Genomic DNA, 23,817 nt, shown 5'->3' with positions numbered 1-23,817 from the left:
CCCACAAAACACTAGCAATTTCATGTTGAAACTTTCACCAAAGCATGCATAGATAAAATACTACACAATTCACAAAATGCAACATCACCACAAAATAGCAGTTTTTCAAACTTGCTCAAAAGTAAAATCTAACACCACCATTGGATTCACTAAACTTTTCTACCCCATAAACATATATCATACTCATATATTTCCATAGAAAAATTGCCTCAAAACTGAAAGAGAACCACATATACTCCCAAGTCATTCATCAATTAAAAAATGCCCTTTTGGGCCACTACCAAATCTGGTAGGTCCAAATTTCGACTATTTCCAAATCTGGTAAGTTCTAAAACAGTCTATACTACTATTAAACAAGTAAACAAGAACTTCCTTATGTGTACCCAACAAATTGGCCCACAACCCACCAACACCACAGGATTACTCACATAAATCTGAATCTAACCGTCATCATTGATCTAATAGCTCTATGGTGTGGACTTAGCAGTTTTTAATGACTGACCATACTCCATCCACACAAGAATATTCTAACTACCTGTCCCACGTCCCCTACAATCACGTAATTCAGATCGCAAACTAAGGAAAGTGAACGAAACCGCTCTCGTGCACGCCGACCTCACGACACTGCACCGCTCCGTTGCACGATCGCCATCGCCATCCTCAATTTTGCCGCTCCCAGCATGGAATCCATATGCGACCCTGCCCTCGCAGCATGGTATTCGTCCGCGAGATCGCCACTGCAGGGAGGCGAGGCGACAGAACGTCCATCACCCTGCGCGCTCGCAGCGTGGCATTTGTCGGCGAGATCGCCAGTGCCCAGCCGCCTACCCCTGCACCCGCGCGGCCGCGCCCGCCCTGCACGTCCCTTGAACCAGTCGGCCACACGCATTTGTAATTCTTCCATGCAACTCTATAGGTTCGACTTCTTCCTTTGACCTGTTGCGACACAAAATCATAGTTTTCAGAATAGAGTTCCAAAAAATAAACAGTTGCACATCAGAATGTTATAAGTCATTCATTTTACATCTCTAATTAATGGTGACTGCTTTGGTAGTGCAATGTTGTAACTAACTGAATCATGCACCCTATCTCCTTGGCCTGGTGTCAAAAAAATTGGCTTTCAGAATTTACAGAAGGTGACTTGAGTTGTCGCATACCAAGACCCCAGGTAGACACATAAAATCTGAAGATACATGAGGATAAAGAAGGGAAGCTCATTACCCCACTAGAATTAGATATTACTTTTATATTAGCAGGTTCATGATGTATTGTACAGAGAAAATCCATGAACAAAAAATACCATAAGAACACTAAATCATAAAGTCCTCTTGAGAAATTAATTCTCTACCTATCAAAGCAACAGGTCTATGTTTGTGGGTCAACAACAGGGCCAACAACTGAATGTGATCCTGTAAGGGGATCTGCCATTCCAAATTGTTATTAATGTCAAAATAGACCTCTGCTGAAACACAATATCAAGAGAAAGGACAGTGTACTATGTTTGCATGTGATGGTGGTGTTCATGATTAGTTTCCACAATTTCCATGCTTCTCAAAACTTAATGACATGAATATTCACATGAAGGCGAAGGTACCTAATAAACATAGGTAGTACAATTCTGATAAGGTTGTTGGGGCTCAATTGATTTGATGCAAGCCTGTATAGTGGAACATTGGTATAAACATGTGAAAACTTGCATATTTTAGTATCAACCCAGTTTTATCCTCAAATAATCTGAGTATATGAGTAATCTGTTGGAGCTCCAATTCCAATAGAACATGTAAGAACAAAAACAAATATCTGATAAGAAAAAAATTCTGTTATTCACTTAGACTTAAAAAAATTCTCTAATCCATTCTACAATTTATTCACCAACAAAATAAAGACAAGGAGCAATGAATCTGGAGGTCCCTGACCTTGATGCAGCAAAAGAGACACGGCTATACGTGGTTCCGCTTGGCAGCCCATAAGTACATCATCAGATCCTTCTTATTGCTCTTGTGTGTCGTATCATTGCAGACAAGTGTAGCTACTAACATCAATCAACGTTCCTTCCGAGCAGAATTTACACTATCAATGCCTTGGATATATCCTGGTAGAAAATATCATACAACTCCTTTGATATATCCTTTCTTCTTACTTTCCCTTCCCGTCATGTGTATCATTTTCAGCTGTGCGTGCAAATCATGTTAATACTCATCCTATAGTATGAAATATCAATGGACATCTGAAAAGGTCACAACGATAGATAGCATGCTTAATAACATGCATAGCTTCTCTATTTTTGGCATCCAGCTCACAGATTGTGGGTTCAAAGCATCCGCCCTTCAGTATATTCGATATAGCTTGTATTTATCTTAGGCATACTATCACAAGGGGTGTCCTAAGGCAGGCTTAGAATGCACAAACATGAGAAATGATAGATTAATGGATAACCTTCAAATAGCGCACACTCATGCCACCAAACTCATCCATATAATTATGCAAAAAAAAAATACAAAAGCAAGGCATTGGCAAGGTGAATAAAGGATTCTCGAATGCATTGATAGTGTGTATTGATGAGACCAAGATGGAGGTAAATCATTATATGACAATGTGGAATTGTTAGTGGAAATCTGAAACATGTTGTCATTTAGTGGAAACTAAACAACTAGAAGGATCCACAAGCAGCAGCACGGCCAGCAATCGCACAACAGCAGCCCACCACACATGTCAGGTAGGACATAAACGTAGGTTTGTTGTTCATGTAAAGGAAAAAAAAGCATGGCTTGAGATTCATTACCACATAAGGGAGACTGTTGCTGGAGAAGAGCAGGGCAGGGGGACATTGTTTAGCTACTAGGCAGGTCGGGTCGTCGCCTCCTCCGCCCATGTGCACGTGAAGCAGAGTGAAGCGGTGGATAACCCATAGGACATGTTCGACTAGATCTGGCCGTAGCAGGTGACGGAAACCTCTCGGTGCAGCAACTAACGGCGGCAACCACAACACGCCCTTCCGGCACCTAGGCAGGGTAGGGCGCAGTGCAGCCGCGAACGAGCGGAGGCCCCAAGCGCCCTACGAGACGGAGAGGAAGGCACCGGGCGCAGCGGTTCCGACGCGTGATTGCCAAGGCCGTCGATCCGATGGAAACGAGTCCCATGCCTCCACGTTCTTCTCCGTCGGCGCCGAGCACTGGGTCGGTCCGAGAGCATGCCGTGCTCGAGCGGATCGTCGGGCACTTCATCGACCGATCCGACAAGGATGGGCTGAGAAGAGCGGGGGAGTCTGAGACCTGAGAGGAAGAGAGAGATAGAGTTGTGATGAATGGGTAGTGGTGGGGAGACGGTGAAGGATAAGAGGTGGGGAAGGTAGGCGACGAGGCGAGGAGAGTTTTTTTTTCATAAGCAAAACGAGTCGAGGAGAACATCACTTGCCAGGCGTTTCCAATTCTTTTGTTCTTTTATTTATAATATTTTTTAGTTGGTCTTCTTACTCCATTTGGTCAAATAATGATAATTATAGATATAGCGCCTTGTTGCACAAAAACGTTTATAGATATGGTGTCAGTCTTTTCTAATTTATTTTCTTTATTGATAGCCCATTTGGTCATTTTTTATATTTAATGTTGCATGTTATCAAAACCGGTTTAAAAAAAATGTTGTCAAAATCTTTTTTCTCAGGCGTCCAGGTTTGGCGATCTTTAGGGTTAAAAAAATGTGAAGTCATGATCAATTAAAAAGTCCTATAAAATTATTATGATTTTTATTGATATTTGTTATTGAACATATAGAACTTTTGTAATCATGCGGATCATCTTGTTGTCTCTATTGTTGCTTAGTACAATATATTTATGTTATGCGGATCATCTTATTTTCTTTATTGATAGCCTATTTGGTCATTTTTTATATTTAATGTTGCATGTTATCAAAACCGGTTTAAAAAAATGTTGTCAAATTTATTTTTTCTCATGCGTCCAGGTTTGGCGATCTTTAGGGTTAAAAAAATGTTAAGTCATGATCATTTAAAAAGTTCGATAAAATTATTATGATTTTTATTGATATTTTTTATTGAACATATAGAACTTTTGTAATCATGCGGATCATCTTGTTGTCTCTATTGTTGCTTAGTACGGTATATTTATGTGATGAAGAATTTTATGTGAAGACATGTGTGTTACACGCGCATTCACATTGATGTGCATAAAACACATTAAATGGCTCGGTAGAGAAAACTCACGAAATAAGAAATAACATTTAAAATACTATGTGTTTTTAGATTATAATACGTGCATTGCACGTGCAGGCTAACTAGTTTTTAGAAGAAAAAAACACTACAAGCATTACAATGCCTGGTTGCTTAGTACAGTATATTTATGTTATGTGGATCATCTTATTTTCTTTATTGATAGCCTATTTGATCATTTTTTATATTTAATGTTGCATGTTAACAAAACCGGTTTAAAAATATGTTGTCAAAATCTTTTTTCTCACGCGTCCAGGTTTGGCAATCTTTAGGGTTAGAAAAATGTTAAGTCATGATCATTTAAAAAGTTCGATAAAATTATTATGATTTTTATTGATATTTTTTATTAATCATATAGAACTTTTGTAATCATGCGGATCATCTTGTTGTCTCTATTGTTGCTTAGTACAGTATATTTATGTGATGAAGAATTTTATGTGAAGACATGTGTGTTACACGCGCATTCACATTGATGTGCATAAAACACATTAAATGGCTCGATAGAGAAAACTCACGAAATAAGAAATAACATTTAAAATACTATATGTTTTTAGATTATAATACAGGCTAACTAGTTTTTAGAAGAAAAAAAACACTACAAGCATTACAATGCCTGGTTGCTTAGTACAGTATATTTATGTTCTGCGGACCATCTTATTTTCTTTATTGATAGCCTATTTGATCATTTTTTATTTATGCTATTTTATAAAAAGGGGGTGTTAATCGGCGCTGCAGGGGTTCGAACCCGCAACCTGCGGTGTGGAGGCACGGTGCGGCTGTCATTGCGCTAGGAAGGTCTGATCTAAACCTGTAGGGGTTCGACCCCTCTTGACCTACTACTACGTGGGGCGGCTGCTGCGGACAGGGAGATGGCCGACGGTGCCAGCGACTACTGCGGCGACCACCAGCGGAACTCGTCACCGGCGGGGGACGCGGAGGATGCGGGGACTCCATTCCCTTGGTCAACTCAATGAAAAATAGAAAAATGCGGGCGCAGGGGCTGCAACCCGAGGCCATGGCGGAACGGGGACTGTGGCAGAGCGTGTGGGCGAGGCGACACGAGGCAGGGCATAAGGCTACATGCAAGGAGACACAGGCAAGAGAGAGCATGGGGGAAACTATGCGCGACGCGGCTAAGGCGCCAGCTTGGGCACCACCATGCCATCCATGGCGGAGGGGGGCAATCCGTACGGATCCGGCGTCCTACGGGCACAGAGCGAAGGAGGGGGGACGAGAAGGACCCGCGGATCACCCCGGAGTTGCTGCTGTAGAGGGACAAGCCTGCGGTGGTCGGAGATGAGGACGACGCGGCGCTCGACGAAGACGAAGCAGATCAGCTCGAGTGCGGGTCCGCGACGAAGACGATGACGAGGCCATTGATGGAGACGCGCCCTCCTGCTCCTAGCTCGGGTAATGGGTCGAATACGTCGCCTGGAATGCCCTAGACATCTTTGCCGGAGCGGACGAAGACGCAGGGGTCGAGGACGCATGCGACGTCGGTGAGGCCCTTGCTGCACTTCTCTGAACCTCTCCTCTGTTATCTCTGAATCTTCTCTCTCTCTCTCTCTGATCTAACCAGGACGTCGGAGGGAGGGAAGAGAGGGTGGAGGCGGCGCGAGGGGAAGAGGGAACCTTAGGACGCGTGCGTGGCTTTATAGCCGGCCGGCCTCGACGTCTGCGAGGCACATCACGGTGACGACGCATGCAACTCTCTCTCTCTCTGACGATAAACGGTGAGCGACGGGGCAGGTAGGCTCTAGTGGCGCTGGCTGGGCCGCGGGGAGCGAGCGGGCTGCGATAGGCTAGCTACTGCTAGGCCTGGAGATGAGGGAAAGGGCCGAGAGATTAGCCTCTCCCTCACTCTCAAATACAACAGATCCTGTTTATTTCAAAATACCCCACAAACAAATAAAAGCACACAGAGAAAACACAGAGGGGTTTTGCAAATACAAAATACTTTTGAATTCACAATATTTTGCACTATTTTAGAAAAATGACCTCACATTTTTGTGGAGCAATAAAATAACACCCATTTAATAATTAGCCGAGTCTGTTTTTGCAAAAGCACAAAGGCAAAATGCCCAAACATTCCAAGTGCTATTCCCACAAATTAAAACAGAAACATATGGAGGGGTGCAACATTTTTAATTGGCCAAAAGAGCAACTTTAGAATCCACCCAATTCTATTAATTGAAAATAGGAGGTTTTTCATAGCAATAAGAGAGTGGTTGCAAAGATGAACACTAGGAGCTAGGACCCAACACCACTTGCAATCGCATGACACCAACAAACAGTCACACTCAATCATGGCACAACAAACATAATTCAACAGAGATGACAAGATGATGATATGATGTCGTGATGCAAGAATTGACATGCAGCAAAACTTATTTCTATTCAAACCACATCGCAAGGTTGGGATGGTTCAAACATGGAAAGGTTACATAAATGGCAAGGGGGGCACTTGGGATGTTACACGCGAGCTCCTAAATTTATTGTGCCTCCTTGATTTCCGGCGCTTGCTTGTTATACTTCGGTCTTTTATTATAAATACACGTGGAGGGGACCTCCCATTTCTTTTACTTCGTCTGCCCCTTTCTTCTTCCTCGAGCCAATGACTTGGCCGCGCCGCTGCTGCAGTTCATCAATCACTCACCACCCCTTCTTGGACAATGGTGGCGTCCCTTTCTGTCAGGGCTCGACCACGCATCTCCACCTCTCCCTGCAACTGCCACGTAAACTGTCTTCTCCTTCTCAGATGTACATTTCTTCATCGGAGTTCATCACCGATTTTAGCTTCATCACTCATTCAACCGCAATTTTAATACTCATTCCCCCGAAAATAGGGCGGTATGACCGGTAGCATCATTTTATACATAACAAAACTTAGATCTTTCGTCGAAATCTGCAAACTTAGGTTGTGTCTCCTTCAATGCCTCTCCGTTAGGTTTAGCAATTACCTTTCGATTTCAACCATTTTGTAGATGCGTAATTGTAGGTATTCTTGGTAGAAACTTGTTATTTTCACACCTAGCAAATCCAGCAAGCCCTGATATCATAAGACACCCTTACGATTTGTGGGCTTACCGTGTGGCTGAGACTTGCCATATATATGAAAACTGCTTCAATTAGGAGTCAACTGGTGAGATAAAAATGGTTTATTCACCAAAGAATATTTTAATCTGCCTTGCCATTGACCACTGTTGTATTACTAGACAACTCTTTTAACCCGCTATTTATACTTCCTCATCTTTTTCTTTTACTTACGCGACTCGTCATGTCAAAACCGAACACATCCAACTGGGTTCCTTCTCAGGTTTCTGATCTTATACTTAAAGATTACATAGACCAGGGCCTTCTGCTGCCTAAAAATGTAATCGGTCGGCGAGCTTCCGTAGGAGAAGAAATCCCTCAACCTGGTGAAGGAGAAGTAGTAGTATTCATCGATCACCTTTTTAGATGCCCCCCGTCTCCAAATTCTTTCGGGATGTTTTGAACTTTCACAATCTTCACCCTCAAGACTTAGCTCCCAATTACATATCCAATCTATGTCAATTCCAAGTGTTCTGCGAAGTGTACTTGTAGATGGAACCTACCATCCTTCTCTTTAGAGAAAACTTCTATCTCAACCGCCATACATAATGTGTTGACAGCCTTAGTCTAGAACTCGGTGGAATCTCCATCCAAAGGAGTAGAGAATGTGCCTTTCCTGTAGCTACCTTGCCAAGCCACCCCAAAGGATGGGTCAAAACATGGTTCTATTGCCGAAACACGGCCCGAGCTGATGAAAATCCTTTGTCGGGTTACTGTCTTCACCATCTCCCCATGACATTTGAAATTCCAAGCTGGGCTTCAACAGAAGAACATGCTCAACTCACCCCCATATACCCAAAAGTGAGGGCTTTATTCGCCAACGGATTGTCTGGGGTTGAACTAACTCAGATGTTGGGTGTCTTGGAGAATTTTTCCATTGAGTTGCTTTGGCAACTTAATGTGTAAATATTCTGGCAATTTAAACGACTCCCAACGATACAAAAATGAAACTTTGGAACCTGATGATGTCAACCGGATTGTAAAGAAGCTGCTGGGAGAAAAGCAAGAAGTTTGCAATAAAACTAGACTAATACCCTTCTATGATCTTAACCCAGTTCATTCGGTAAGAATCTTTGACAATTGTTTATGTGATTTGCATAATTCTTTTACTCCCAAGCTTAGTTGTTGTTCCAATTGATGACTTTAAAAGCAACATCTCCCTTCTTGAAAAAGAAAAGAAAAGTTCCAGAAACTAAGACAAAACTCACCCCCAACAAGAAGAAAAACAAGGCGGTTGCACAAGACCCACGAGATAGGGGAGATTCACCAACCACTGACATACCATCAGAGGTAAAAACTTGACTCCTTTATTCATCTTTTATTATACTTGCTGATGCGTGTAATCTCCAGGGCGATGTTGAACCAAGCCGTGCTGAAGATGTTGAGGTAATTACCGTTTCCTCTGACTCAGAATCCTTTTCTCCAAGGAAAACAAGGCGGGTCATTCGGAAAGTAATTTTTTCTCACCTGGATGCTTACTTGGATCCCAATTTTATTTTGACGAAAACTCAGCATGTCATAAGGCGACATACTCGTAGAAGCTCTGGTGACCTAGTGGTCGGCTTACCCAACAAGTCAGTCGTCCGTAAACGACATAATGAGGTGCCTCACAGCCCAACTCCTTCTCTTCCAAAAGTTGGCCTTATCCGGCAACCTCTTACACCTTCTAATTCAAATTATCGCGAGTTGTCGCACTCGTTAGGCGACTCAACTACCACAAAGCAGCCACCCCGTGTTATCAATCATGGGTAAGTATCTGCTTTGTATCACATATTGCTTATTGATACCCGACTTTACACATGCTTCATTCTGCCGTCTTGTTTGCAGGGCCAAGGCTAAGACAAGGAAGATTGGTGATTCATCCATCAACCATGAAATCCATGAAATGGAAGACTCGTCTTTGGTGACTCCTGAAGTTCATACTCAACACCCTGAAGACCAACTGGACGACCAGGAAGAATCATCGCATCATACTGAGCAAGCAAGCCCTGAAGCCATGGATGCTGAAGCTAACCGGACAAATAACCTTAATCCGCCTAGTCCTTGTGCCGCAACTAAATATGTTCCCTCCCTGGGAGGAACGAAGATGACATCACCATCATTGGGCCATGTTACACAACTCCGAAAGACTCAACTATGTTAACCAAACTCGCCGCCAAAAATGAGACGCCATTGCTTGATAAAGGATAAGGCAAACTTGAGCTCCCAATTATGAAGACTTTAGTGCTTGCTTCATCCGCAATTGCCTCTGCTTCTCGACTGACCCTTGCTTTGTCTGCAATTTCCTGAGCATCATTGGGTGGATTAACCTGGGGCGGGTTTTGACGTCGCTCGCTGCTAGAGACGGCTGGCGACTCCACATGCCCGCTATAGCTATGGCTTGGCAGAGGGGTTGAATGCATGTGCTACCGACTATATGAATATTGAGCTTGCTAAGGCATCACTGTTTGCAACAGTTCAATGGCATTTCGAGCTTCCATTGCGATCAATGAATCACCATCAATAGGGAGCGCGGTAAGCTTGGTTGCTGCTGCCACCATATTATCCACCGGGTTGGAAAAGTGACGTGGCCGACTCTTCTCTTTGTGCCGGCTCTCGACGGTTAGGTTGAGCAACCACCTTGCCCCCCGGGGATCTCACTAGTTAATTGTGGTATAGCCACCACTAGCACAGTGCTTGGGCCTACCCCTGGAGAGTTGAACAAACGCGTCGGCTCATAGATCGAGGGTAAACGACTCTGGTGCCTCCTCCAAAGGACTGCATTGGACGCGTTTTGATCAAGATTGAGCCGGCACGCCTCCACTTTTATACATGTCGCTTCTGCGTTCACTTGGGCATGTAGCACAACTCTCCAAGTGTTCTCGGTGTTAATGTCATCCTGGGCTTTGGTCATCTGTGCGTGGATCCTTGCAATCTCTGCATTGCGCTCTGCTTGGTTTTCCACAGTGATCCTGTTGGAAATATGCCCTAGAGGCAATAATAAATTAGTTATTATTAGATTTCTTTGTTCATGATAATCGTTTATTATCCATGCTATAATTGTATTGATTGGAAACACAATGCATGTGTGGATACATAGACAAAACAATGTCCCTAGTAAGCCTCTAGTTGACTAGCTCGTTGATCAAAGATGGTCAAGGTTTCCTGACCATAGGCAAGTGTTTTCACTTGATAACGGAATCACATCATTAGGAGAATCATGTGATGGACTAGACCCAAATTAATAGACGTAGCATGTTGATCGTGTCATTTTGTTGCTACTGTTTTCTGCGTGTCAAGTATTTGTTCCTATGACCATAAGATCATATAACTCACTAACACCGGAGGAATGCTTTGTGTGTATCAAACGTCGCAACGTACCTGGGTGACTATAAAGATGCTCTATAGGTATCTCCAAAGGTGTTCGTTGAGTTAGTATGAATCAAGACTGGGATTTGTCACTCCGTATGACGGAGAGGTATCTCGGGGCCCACTCGGTAATACAATATCACACACAAGCCTTGCAAGCAATGTGACTTAGTGTAAGTTGCGGGATCTTGTATTACGGAACGAGTAAAGAGACTTGCCGGTAAACGAGATTGAAATAGGTATGCGGATACTGACGATCGAATCTCGGGCAAGTAACATACCGAAGGACAAAGGGAATGACATACGGGATTATATGAATCCTTGGCATTGAGGTTCAAACGATAAGATCTTCGTAGAATATGTAGGATCCAATATGGGCATCCAGGTCCCGCCATTGGATATTGACCGAGGAGTCACTCGGGTCATGTCTACATAGTTCTCGAACCCGCAGGGTCTGCACACTTAGGTTCGACGTTGTTTTATGCGTATTTGAGTTATATGGTTGGTTATCGAATGTTGTTCAGAGTCCCGGATGAGATCACGGACGTCACGAGGGTTTGCGGAATGGTCCGGAAACGAAGATTGATATATAGGATGACCTCATTTGGTTACCGGAAGGTTTTCGTGCATTACCGGAAAAGTTTTGGGCTCATCGGTAGTGTACTGGGAGTGCCGGGAGGGGTGCCGGGGACCATCAGGAGGGGTGTCACGCCCCAAGGGGTCTCATGGGCTATGGGAAGAGATAAACCAGCCCCTAGTGGGCTGGAATAAGTTCCCACTAAGTCCCATAAGGTTTGAGAAGGAAAAAAACACAAGGTGGAAAGAGTTTCCAAGTGGGAAGGTGGGATCCTACTCCAAGTAGGATTGGAGTAGGACTCCTCCACCTCCAATTTCAGCCAAACCTTTAGGTTTTGAGGCTGCCTCCTCCCCTCCCTCCCTCCTATATATAATGGGGTTTAGGGCTGATTTGAGACGACTTTTCCACGGCAGCCCGACCACATACCTCCACGGTTTTTTCCTCTAGATCGCGTTTCTGCGGAGCTCGGGCGGAGCCCTGCTGAGACAAGATCATCACCAACCACCGGAGCGCCGTCACGCTGCCGGAGAACTCTTCTACCTCTCCGTCTCTCTTGTTGGATCAAGAAGGCCGAGATCATCGTCGAGCTGTACGTGTGCTGAACGCGGAGCTGCCGTCCGTTCGGCACTAGATCGTGGGACTGATTGCGGGACGGTTCGCGGGGCGGATCGGGGGACGTGAGGACGTTCCACTACATCAACCGCGTTCACTAACGTTTCTGCTGTACGGTCTACAAGGGTACGCAGATCACACATCCCCTCTCGTAGATGGACATCACCATGATAGGTCTTCGTGCGCGTAGGAAATTTTTTGTTTCCCATGCGACGTTCCCCAACAGATCTCACTCCCTAGTAAGGTTGTTAGGGTAGTCATCATCTCAACCAGCACTTGAGTCAGCGATCTAACTAAACCATACCACCTAGGAGATGTCGCTGTTGCTCCGACCATCGCAGAATTAAAAGTCGGCACCGTACTGGCCATGAATATGGTGGCTTGGCATGACGGCTCATACGGTTCCGGAATACTGCTGCCATCGAAAAAGCCCCCGAGCCCGCCGTTTTCGAGTTGATAAGCTGAATCTGTCTCTACGGTCAAGGACTCTTCATCTGAATAAACGAGAGTCTCTCCTCGAGACATGAAGTTTTCCTGTAGTCCCGAACCTTGCACAAACCCAAGGAAAACACGCTTCTGGCCGTCTTAAGGAAGGGAGGGTTGCGCGCGCCGAGCTGACTCAACAAGGTTGGTGCAGAGGTGCGGCTTGGGTCCTGACAAACCAATCTTGCCGATGAAGACATGAATCTTGCCAAAGGGAATCCAGTACCCGTAATCGATTGAGTCGGCGTCGGGCCCCCCAACCAGCATTGTCGATGTATATCTTTTTGTGGCGGCTCTTCGTCGTCCTGCCAACGGCATATCGCTCGAGCCCTGTGAAAGAGCCCTTCAAGAACTCGAAACTACCGTAAGTAGGGCCCATGGTGGGCGCCAACTGTCGGGGGTTTTTCACGGCAGATGTCCTAGGGTGAGGAATTAGACGTGAGGCCATCGTAACGAGGTGGTTAGCTTGTCGGGATTGATCGAAATCGAGAGACACGGTTTACCCAGGTTCGGCCCCTCACGTTCAAGGTAAACGCCTACGTCCTTCTTTGTGTGTACTTCTTGGAGATGAATTACAAGGGAGCAGATTCTCTTGACCTAGCTATTGATCGATTACAACTTAAGTCTATTAGCCTGAGGGACTCGTCTTTATATACAAGTCGAGGCCCTGGGCTTACAAGGATCTGAGTCATGATACGATTCGTGATCGGCTATGCTTCTAACTCGCCTTGCCTCGTGAGCAAGGAAACTCTGGGCGACCTTCCACCTCTTGCGCACTGCGTCACCGTCTTCATATATTGGGCCGCCGGGCGGCTTAGTGGATAAGCCGTCCTGTCGGCCTTGACTCTTCACGTACTTGCCTATCCAGCGTTCCGCCTTTAAGTCGACATCTGGTGACCCGGCCCATTAAGGCGGGTTATATCATGGGGTTATATCCCCAACAACAGCCTCCAGGTTTATTTGAATTTATTCATGTCAATCTCCACCACCTTAATTTGGCGGCTCATCTTCTTCTGGTCACATATCCCTCTTCTCCGGGTTACAAAACGACTCTTAATGCTTCTGGACTCATGCTTTTCTTTGTTTGATCCATGACATCACTCCCCTATCATCGAGGAAAATAATGATGACATCACAACATATCTTTATGGATATTTACTTGGCCCGAAAACCGAGGTGCCACGTGGTCCTAAATTTACTATGACTAAAAGATATATGGATAATCTAAAATGGAGTTACGTTTTAAAAGATAGGACCAACACAAGATAATATGCCATGAATGCAAAATGTATGCAAATGGCACCCACAAGCATGTTAAATCATGGATGCAGGAAGATGTTATGAAACTTCATGAAATTCTAAGAAAATTTCATATATGGCATGTTCAAAACAAAGCAATGGTCCTAGAAATATATCCAATACAAGATATAGTGATAATTTACCCAAAACAGCAACATGGCATTTCATACACACCAAAACAGCCACCTACAGGATTCTAAATTGCACAAATAAGATATGGGGCAGTAGTTGACAAGATGCGCAACAATCATCTCCTAACGGAAAATTGAATATAAGCATGGATCTCTAGAAAATGAGCTCACAAAATGGCTACTTAAGCACAGTTTCAGACTTAGTGAAATTATCAGTTTTCACAGTGCAGTTTTTGTCATGAGGGCATAGTGACAACAAGGAAAATACATGCTACAGGTCATATAATAGCCTGAAAATTTACAACATGTTAGTAGGCATTACGCACTTCATTTCATTCCATACTAGCAAGGTCTAATTATGCACACAATCATAGCTAGCATCAATACAACATAGCATTCTAAAATAATAAGATTCTCAGACTTAGAATTATTTTAACCCTGCAAACAGTAACTAGGCATGGCATACAACAAATCAGTTCATTGCACACATTCAAAAGAGACATGGTTTGGTTAAAATGAGCTTCAGAAAATGTAACTTTACGAAAAAGATTCATAGTTTCAACATGATAGCACTTTGATAGCAACAAACGAACAAACTCATGATAGTCTACATGGTAACCATAGGGATGGCATCATAGTAGACAACACATAGAAGAAATCTCAGAAGGATCCACATGCAAAAGGTCTACGGGTTAGTTGGAATCATCCACACAAGATTGAATGAAATAACAGTTCATAATGCACTTGCGAAAGAGATTTGAGCTGGTAGATGAACACATTATGCATGCAAATTCCAAAACCATGTAAAGCACAAATTAATGCAAACGAGAGGTTTAAACTTTTTTAACAGGTGTGAAAGTTGAATATTATTAATCTACAAAAAATCCAATGCCCGGTTATTTAGTTATTGACATTTTAAAATCATGCATTTTCTATAATTATTAATGCACTTGTTAATTAGGAAATTCGTGGGACTCAAAAAAACATGCATTGGGCCAAATTTACAGCAGGGCTGAAACACGGCATGGGAGCATCATAACTATACTATGCCGAGGGCACAATTTAGCGGTGCTCGGGCGCTCACCAGAAGGGCGAGGCCCGGCGGATCTGGCGCTGTTGCAGGCAAGCCGGCTGTGGCGGCTCGGCCTTGGCAGAATGGTGCTGGGGCTAGGCCAGATCACGCGACGGCCCACGCGTGCAAGAGCGTTGCTCAACCAAATCGAGTGAGTGCTCGGTCAACGCGCGCTTGGCACAGGGAGCTGGCCGGCAGTCAAGGCGGCTTCACCGGAAGGAGACGATGCGGCAAGGCAACAGTAGGGTACGGCGAGGCCGGGAACATGCACATCTGGCCGTCCTGCACCAGATCCGGGCATCCGCGGTGCATAATGGGCGGTGGCGGACTCCATGGCGGCTGCGGATGCATGGCTGTTCCTAGCCATGGGGAGGGAGATGAGAGATTAAAGAGAGGGAGAAGGAATAGAAGGGAAGAGAGGACAGGTCAAGGGAGGTCCGGCGACCCAGAGGGGCGGCGTCCCGCGACCCACTCGCGATGGTCCGGCGAGGCAGATGCTCGGGGAGAATCGGGTGTAGGGCAGCAGCTAGAGCGGGGCTCGGGCAATGGGGACCACGGGCGGCGGCGAGGTTCCACGCCCAGGTGGGCTCGATTCGGGGCTGGCGGACCCGCGTGGCTGAGGAGAGAGGTGCTGGCGGCTGCGGGTGGTGGATGGGTACACTTGGATTTCAAGGTGGAGCTAGGTTTAGGCCAGCTTAGGCAGGAGGATGTCTATTTATAGCAGGTTAGCTAGGGTAGGGCTCTTTGTACCATTTCGAGCCCTGCGATCACCATCAGATGGCTCGGGTCGTGGGGTTCAGACCTGGCCGAACGGCCGGCCCGGCACGGCATGGCATGCCTGGGTCCGATTATTAGCCGAGTCGTGCTGTGCCGGCGCAGCCTCTCGGCCCAGGCACGGCACGGAGGCTATACGGGCCGGTCCGTAGGCACGCCAGGCCCGCTAGCCTGATAGTTTTTTATTTTATTTTTAGGCTATTATTTGGACTGATTTTGGCCTGTTAGGCTGTTTTTTGGGCCTACTTTAATATATTGGACTGTGTTTTGGGTCGATTTTAGTCTATTATTAGGTTATCTTTAACATATATATATATAAATAAGTAAAAAAAATAAACGGGTCGTGCCGTGCCGGCCCGCGTGCCCAGCCCTCAGGCCCAGGCACGGCCCGAGGCGTGCCGCGTGCCTGGCATGGCCCGTTTAGCCCGGCCCGTTTGGCCAGGTTTGGTGGGGTTTGCTAGGTGGGCTATGGTTGGTTGTGTAGATGAGCTAGGTGGTAATGAGAGGGAAAGTTGTGGCCCGTGACAGGAAACTTTTATAAATCAAACTGTGTTGTTTTACCAGTTATAGTGTCGCAATATATTTAACGGTTCGGGTATTAAACGACCTCCGGATGCGACAAAATCTGGGAGGTGGTCTACCTACATAGTATTAAGACCGCGCGCCAACTTTCATCCCATTCCGAGAAATTTTTATACACGGTTTTAGAAACAATATTTTAACAATGACGCGGGCACGTGCGTGTGGGGTTGGTCTTGAAACGGTCGACGAAAAGAATGGAGAAAACCGGAAACTAATAGCGGATGCAAGTTTTTTAAATAATGACAACAACGGAGTGCTGATGCAATGAAGATGATGCACATGTTGGTGAACGTTGCATGGGAAACAAAAAATTCCTACGTTCACCATGATCAATCTAGGAGATGCACATCTACGAGGGGAGAGATTGAATCTACATACCCTTGTAGATCGCTAAGCGGAAGCGTTAAAGAACGCGGTTGCTGTAGTGGTATGTCTTCGTGATCCGATCACGAACTATCCCACAAACTCCCGGTCGAGCGCCGAACGGATGGCACCTCCGCGTTCAGCACACGTACGACTTGACACCTAAGGAAAGGTGGCGCCACCCTTGGGCCTGCCCCCTCCTTGCCTGCGGCCGCATGTGCCTTGGTGGGAGGGGCGGCCAGCCCACAAGGGGCAGGTGCGCCTCCTCTCACAGCCCATGGGACCCTCTAAGGTAGGTGGACTCCTCATTGGGCCCTCGGAACACTTCCGACACTCCCATCACAAGACCAGTATATCCTGGAACTTTTCTGGATCTCAAATACCAACTTCCTATATGTAAATATTTACCTCCGGACCATTCTGAAGCTCCTTGTGACGTCTAGGATCTCATCCGGGAACCGAACAATTTTCAGTTACCACCACACAGAAGTCATTAATACCCAAACGTCACCGAACCTTAAGTGTGCAGACTCTGCGAGTTAGAGAACTATGCAGACATGACCGAGACACTCTCTGGTCAATAACCAATAGCTAGACATGGATGCACATATTGGCTCCTACATATTCTACAAAGATCTTTATTTGTCAAACCACTATATCAAGTATTTAATCAATCCCGTATACTGTGCCATTTGTCCATCGGTATGTTATCTACCCGAGATTCGATCGTCGGTATCTGCATACCTAGTTCAATCTCGTTACAGGCAAGTGTCTTTACTCGTTACGTAATACAAGATCCCATGGCTAACTCTTTAGTCACATTGCTTGCAAGCTTGTTGTGATGTTGTATTATCGAGTAGGCCCTCAGATACCTCTCCGTCACACGGAGTGACAAATCCCAGTCTTTATCCATGCCAACTCAACACACACCCTCGGATATACCGGTAGAACACCTTCATAGTCACCCAGTTACGTTGCAACGTTTGATACACACAAGGTACTCCTCCGGTGTCAGTGAGTTGCACGATCTCATGGTCATAGGAACAGATAATTGACATGCAGAAAAGAATAGCAATAAATTGATATGATAATATGCTACATTCAAATTTTGGGTCTTATCCATCACATCATTCTCCTAATGATGTGATCCCGTTATTAAATGACAACTCGTGTCTATGGTCAGGAATCCTTGACCATATTTGATCAACGAGCTAGTCCTTTAGAGCCTCACTAGGGATGGTGTGTTGTCTATGTATCCACACATGTATTTGAGTTTTCGAGCAATACAATTCTAGCATGGATAATAAACGATTATCGTGAACAAGGAAATATAATAATAACCACATTATTATTGACTCTAGGGCATATTTCCAACAGTCGCCCACTTGCACTAGAGTGAATAATCTTGCTCACATCACCATGTGAATTATATTGTAATGAATCTAACACCCATATAGTTTTGGTGTTGATCATGTTTCGCTCGTGGAAGAGGCTTAGTCAACGGGTCTGCAATATTCAGATCCGTGTGCACTTTGCAAATATATACGTCCTCCTTGATGTAATCACGAATGGAATTGAAGTGTCGCTTTATGTGTCTAGTCCTCGTGTGAAACCTTGGTTCCTTGGATAGAGCAATGGAACAAGTGTTGTCGCAGAACAGAGTCATTGGATCCAGTGCACTGGGCACAACTCCAAGATTTGTCATGAACTCCTTCATCCAGACACCTTCTTTAGCCGCCTTAGAGGCAGCTATGTACTCCGCTTCACATGTAGAATCAGCTACCACGCTTTGCTTGGAACTGCACGAGCTTACCGCTCCCCCATTGAGAATAAATATGTATCATGTTTGAGACTTAGAGTCATCGGGGTCGGTGTCAAAGTTGGCATCAACGTAACCATTTATGACGAGCTCTTGATGATCTCCATAAATGAGACACCTTTCCTTAGTCCTTTCCAGGTACTTCGGGATGTTCTTGACTGATTTCCAGTGTTCATTCCTAGATCACTTTGAAACCTTCCCGCCGTACTTACAACAAGGCTGACATCTGGTCTTGTGCACAACATTGCATACATGATAGAGCCTATGGTCGAGTATAGGGGACGACAATCATCTTTTCTCTATCTTCAGCAGTCACTGGGCATTGAGTCTTACTCAACTTCACACCTTGCAATACAGGTAAGAACCCTTTCTTGGACTGATCCATTTTGAACTTCTTCAAAACTTTGTCAAGGTATGTGCTCTGTGAAAGTCCTATCAAGCGACTTGATCTCTCTCTATAGATCTTGATGCCTAATATGAAAGCAGCTTCTCCTAGGTACTTCATTGAAAAACTCTTATTCAAATATACTTTTACGCTTCCCAAAAATTATATATTGTTTCCAATCAACAATATGTCATCCACATATAGTATTAGAAACGATATAGAGCTCGCACTCACTTTCTTGTAAACACAAGATTCTCCATAAACTTGTATAAACCCAAATGCCTTGATCACCTCATCAAAGCATTTATTCCAACTCTGAGATGCTTGCGCCAGCCCATAAATGGATTGCTGGAGCTTGCATACTTTGTCAACATTTTCTGGATCGAGAAAACCTTCTGGTTGCATCATATACAACTCTTCCTTAAGGAAACCTTTAAGGAACGGTGTTTTGACATCCATCTATCAAATTTCGTAATCGGAAAATGCAGCTATTGCTAACATGATTCTGACGGACTTAAGCATCGCTACGGGTGAGAAAGTCTCATTGTAGTCAACTCCTTGAACTTGTGAAAAACCCTTTGCCACAAGTCGAGCTTTATAGACGGTGATATTACCGTCCGCGTCCGGCTTGTTCTTAAAGATCCATTTATTCTGAATGGCCTTTCGTTCTTCAAGTAATACTTCCAAAGTCCACACTTTTTTCATGCATGGATCATATCTCAGATTTGATGGCCTCTAACCATTTGTTGGAATCCGGCCCAACATCTCTTGTCCATAGCTCGTAGGTTCATTGTTGTCCAACAACATGACTGTTAAGACATGGTTACTATACCACTCAGGAGCAGTGTGTGTCCTTGTCGACCTACGAGGTTCGATAGCAACTTGATCTGAAGTTCCATGATCATCATCATTAGCTTCCTCTTCAAATGATATAGGCTCCACAAAAACATCTTTTTGTGTTGCTCCACTCTCTGGTCGAATTAAAGGTTCAACAACCTCATCAAGTTCTATCTTCCTCCCACTCAATTATTTTGAGAGAAACTCTTTCTCAAGAAATGTTCCGTTCTTAGAGACAAACACTTTGCCTTCGAATCTGAGATAGAAGGTATAACCAACTCTCTCTTTTGGGTATCCTATGAAGACACATTTCTCCACTTTGGGTTCCATCTTTTTTGATGAAGTTTTTTGACATAAGCATCGCATCCCCAAACTTTAAGAAACGACAACTTTGGTTTCTTGCCAAACCATAGTTCATACGACATCGTCTAAATGTATTTAGATGGTGCCCTATTTAATGTGAATATCTAATGCATAACCCCAAAATGATAATGACAAATCTGCAAGAGATATCATAGAGCGCGCCATGTCCAATAAATTACGATTACAACGTTCGGACACACCATTATGCTGTGGTGTTCCAGGTGGTGTGAAGTGTGAAACAATTCCACTTTGTCTTAGGTGAGTGCCAAAATCAGAACTCAGATATTCTCCTGCTCGATCAAATCGTAGCAATTTAATCTTCTTGTTATGATGATTCTCAACTTCACTCTAAAATTTCTTGAACTTTTCAAACAATTCAGACTTGTGCTTCATTAAGTAAATATACCCATATCTACTTAAGTCATAAGTGAAGGTGAGAAAATAAGGATATCCGCCGCGCGCCTCAATGCTCATCGGACCGCACACATCAGTATGTATGATTTCCAATAAGTCACTTGCGTGCTCCATTATTCTGGAAAACGGGGTCTTAGTCATCTTGCCCACGAGACATGGTTCACATGTGTCAAGTGATTCAAAATCAAGTGACTCAAAAAGTCCATCAGCATGGAGCTTCTTCATGCGTTCTACACCAATATGACCTAAGCGGCAGTGCCACAAGAAAGTGGTACTAGAGCTCAAGCGTTACCTCACGAGCCCGTCGGTCATGGTGGCGCCTCGCCCTCGGGAGCCCCTGCTTTTGTACCTCGCTGCCACCCCACACTCCGCCAGCGCCACTTTGGTGGCAGTAAGGGAGGAGCGAGCCGACAAGGGCGCTACTTTGGGAAGCCACATTGGGCCCTCGCCCGGTGCTCGAGAGGGCTCGCGCGACCCGCAAGCTCCAACTCCCCCATGAGTGGAGGGACCAGAGGTCCAGACTGGCGAATCATGAATTTAAGAGCCTTGTCCTCCCGAGGCCCCGGCCTTACCTCCGGACGATGAAGCGTCCCAACCTCCTGGAGCCACCAAGGATCACGACGCCCCGGGCGGTCGCGTCCTCGTCGAGCACCCCGTGTACTTCGTTAGCACGGTACCACCAAGAAAATCCTTCTAGCACTCCTCATCACCTCGCGCAAGCTGAATCACTACTTCCAAGGACACCCGAGCAAGGTCATCTCCGCTTACCCCTTGGCGAAGATCTTGCATAACCCAAACACGACAGAAAGAATTGTTGAGTGGAACATCTTGCTTCAGGCCTTCAATATCAAATTCAACACGACTAGGGTCATCAAAGGAGCCGCCTTGGCCGACTTCGTGGCGGAATGGATGGACGCGCCTGACAGGGGGCTGCAAGGGAACCAATCCCTTGCCCCCAGAGCAGAGGCGCCCGAGGGATGGACAATGCACTTCAACGGAGCCTTCACGCAAATGGGAGCGGGGGCTGGCGTCCTCCTCACTTACCCGATGGGAGACAAGCTTCGCTACACCATGTAGCTCTGCTTCCAAAGGGGGGGGGAAGGTCTCCAACAACATAGCAGAGTACGAGGGCCTCATCGCCGGTCTCAAGGCAGCGGTGGCCTTGGGGGTCCAACGCCTCACCGTGATGGGCGACTCTCAGCTCCTCGTCAACTTCTCCAACAAGGAGTACACACCCAAGGACGGGCATATGGAGGCGTATCTGTAGGAGGTATGTAAGATCGAGAAACATTTTCAGGGCCTGGAGTTGCAGCACGTCCCGCGGGGCAAAAACAAGGAGGCGGATGACATCGCCAAAGGAGCCTCGCATCGCGAGGCTCAGGAGCCAGCCGTTTTTGAGGAGCGAATCTTCAAGCCCTCCGTGACGTTGTCACCCGAGGACCTGGCACCGTGCAGAAAGGAGCTCCCCCCAGCACCACCCTCGGGGGCTCCGGACTGCGGCCAAGCCACGGGGGATCGACTGCTCCTGGCCCTGGAGGCTCAAGACGACGACTGGATGCAGGAACTCGGAGCATATATGCTCCGTGGCGTATTGGTGGAGGAGAAAGAGGATGCGGAACGCGTAGCACGACAAGCCCTGGCTTACTGCATACGAGACGACACCTTGTACCGCAGGCGGCCGAATTACTTCGCGCTATGATGCATTTCCAGGGAGTAGGGCCACGAGCTACTAGTCGACATCCAGGGGGGACTGCGGACATCACTCTTCCTCGCGCATGCGCGCAGGTAAGGCGTTCATGTCACGTTTTTACTGGCCCACAACCCTGGACGACGCTACCGAGCTGGTCATGCTTGCGAGGTCTGCCAGTTCCATGCCAAGCAGATCCACCAGCCCGTGCAGGGCCTCCAGACCATCCCGCTCACCTGGCCCTTTGCGGTCTAGGGGCTGGACATACTGGGGCCTTTCCCGCGGGCCGTCGGGGGATTCCGCTACCTCCACGTCACCATCGACAAATTCACTAAGTGGGCGGAGGTGGAGCCCGTGCGCACCATCTCGACCGGGTCCACCGTCAAGTTCATCAAGGGCCTCGTGAGCCGCTTCGACATCCCCCACCGCATCATCACGGATAATGGTTCACAGTTCACCGGTCAGCTCTTCAAGATTTACTGTGCTAACCTCGGTACACAGATATGCTACGCATCGGTGGCGCGTCCACGGAGCAATGGCCAGGCGGAGCGCGCCAACGCGGAGGTCCTACGGGGTCTCAAGGTGAGGAGTTTCAGGAAGAAGCTCGAGGCTTGCGGCCGCGGTTGGGTCGATGAGCTCACTTCGGTACTGTGGTCCATCCGCACCACTGCAACCAAGCCCACCGGCGAGACCTCGTTCTTCCTCGTCCACGGAGCATAAGCGGTTCTTCCCCACGAAATCAAGCACTGCTCCCCATGGGTCCTGGTGTTTGATGAGGAGCGTCACGAAGCTGCACGGGGGACGTACCTCGTACTCAAAGAGGAGGTGCGCCGCCAGGCCTCTCTCCGAGCCGCGAGGTACCTGCAGGCCTTGCGGCGCTACCACTGCAACAACATCCGCTCCAGGACCCTCGAAGTCGGAGACCTCGTCCTCAGGCGGGTCCAATCCAGGGAAGTAAGCACAAGCTTTCGCCCATGTGGGAAGGCCCTTTCAAGGTCGTCCACGTCTCAAGGCCTGGCTCCGTGCATCTGGAGACTCAAGATGGAGTCCCCATCCAGAATGCCTGGAACATGCAACACCTCCGTAAGTTCTACCCATGACGAACCTGCACCGCCCGTGAACTGCCTCCGCGCCGCCTTACATCGACCCTGCATCATCATCCAATTCTTCCAGAACCTACTTCATCCTGTGACACTCTCACGTAATAACGAGCCGAGGTTCTTGATACGTCACCGTCGTATCTACTTTTCCGAACTCTTTTGCCCTTGTTTTGGACTCTAATTTGCATGATTTGAATGGAACTAACCCGGACTAACGTTGTTTTCAGCAGAATTGCCATGGTTTTGTTTTTGCACAGAAATAAAAGTTCTTGGAATGACCTGAAAATTTACAGAGAATTTTTCTGGAATATATGAAAAATACTGGCGCAAGAATCAGCGGAGGGAGTGGAGCTGTGATCCCACAAGCCCACCAGGCGCAGGCCCCCCTAGCCGCGCGTGGCAGGCTTGTGAGGGCCACAACGCTCCACCACCTCCAAATCCAGCTCTATTTAGTCCGTCTCGCCCGAAAAAAAATCAAGGAGAAGAGTTCATCGCATTTTACGATAAGGAGGCGTCGCCACCTCCTCTTCTTCATCTGGAGGGCAGATCTGGAGTTCGTTCTGGGCTCCAGAGAGGGGAGATCGTCACTGTCGTCATCATCAACCTTCCTTCATCGCCAATTCCATGATGCTCTTCACCGTTCGTGAGTAATCTCA

At 46.3% G+C, this 23,817-nt stretch overlaps 1 protein-coding gene and 1 long non-coding RNA gene across 2 annotated transcripts; one reads left to right on the top strand and one right to left on the bottom strand.

Annotated features, from left to right (window-relative positions):
* Positions 1 to 233: 233 nt before the first annotated feature.
* LOC123448596 lies at positions 234 to 3,348 on the bottom strand. The gene is made up of 3 exons (XR_006631849.1): positions 2,783 to 3,348; positions 1,917 to 2,171; positions 234 to 936 (listed from the first exon to the last, which is right to left on the bottom strand). It is a non-coding gene; the product is annotated as an uncharacterized LOC123448596 (long non-coding RNA).
* A 5,104-nt stretch (positions 3,349 to 8,452) lies between these two features.
* Positions 8,453 to 9,518, top strand: LOC123450512. The gene is made up of 4 exons (XM_045127719.1): positions 8,453 to 8,605; positions 8,666 to 8,701; positions 8,828 to 9,063; positions 9,143 to 9,518. The coding sequence occupies exons 1-4, from the start codon at positions 8,453 to 8,455 to the stop codon at positions 9,456 to 9,458; spliced, it is 741 nt and encodes a 246-aa protein (XP_044983654.1). The 3' UTR covers positions 9,459 to 9,518.
* The last annotated feature ends 14,299 nt before the right edge of the window (positions 9,519 to 23,817 follow it).

This window comes from Hordeum vulgare, chromosome 4H, assembly GCF_904849725.1.
Source record: "Hordeum vulgare subsp. vulgare chromosome 4H, MorexV3_pseudomolecules_assembly, whole genome shotgun sequence".
NCBI classification, from domain to species: Eukaryota; Viridiplantae; Streptophyta; class Magnoliopsida; order Poales; family Poaceae; genus Hordeum; species Hordeum vulgare.
Note: the sequence above shows the minus strand (reverse complement) of the source record. Positions and strands in the feature narration are given on the sequence as shown.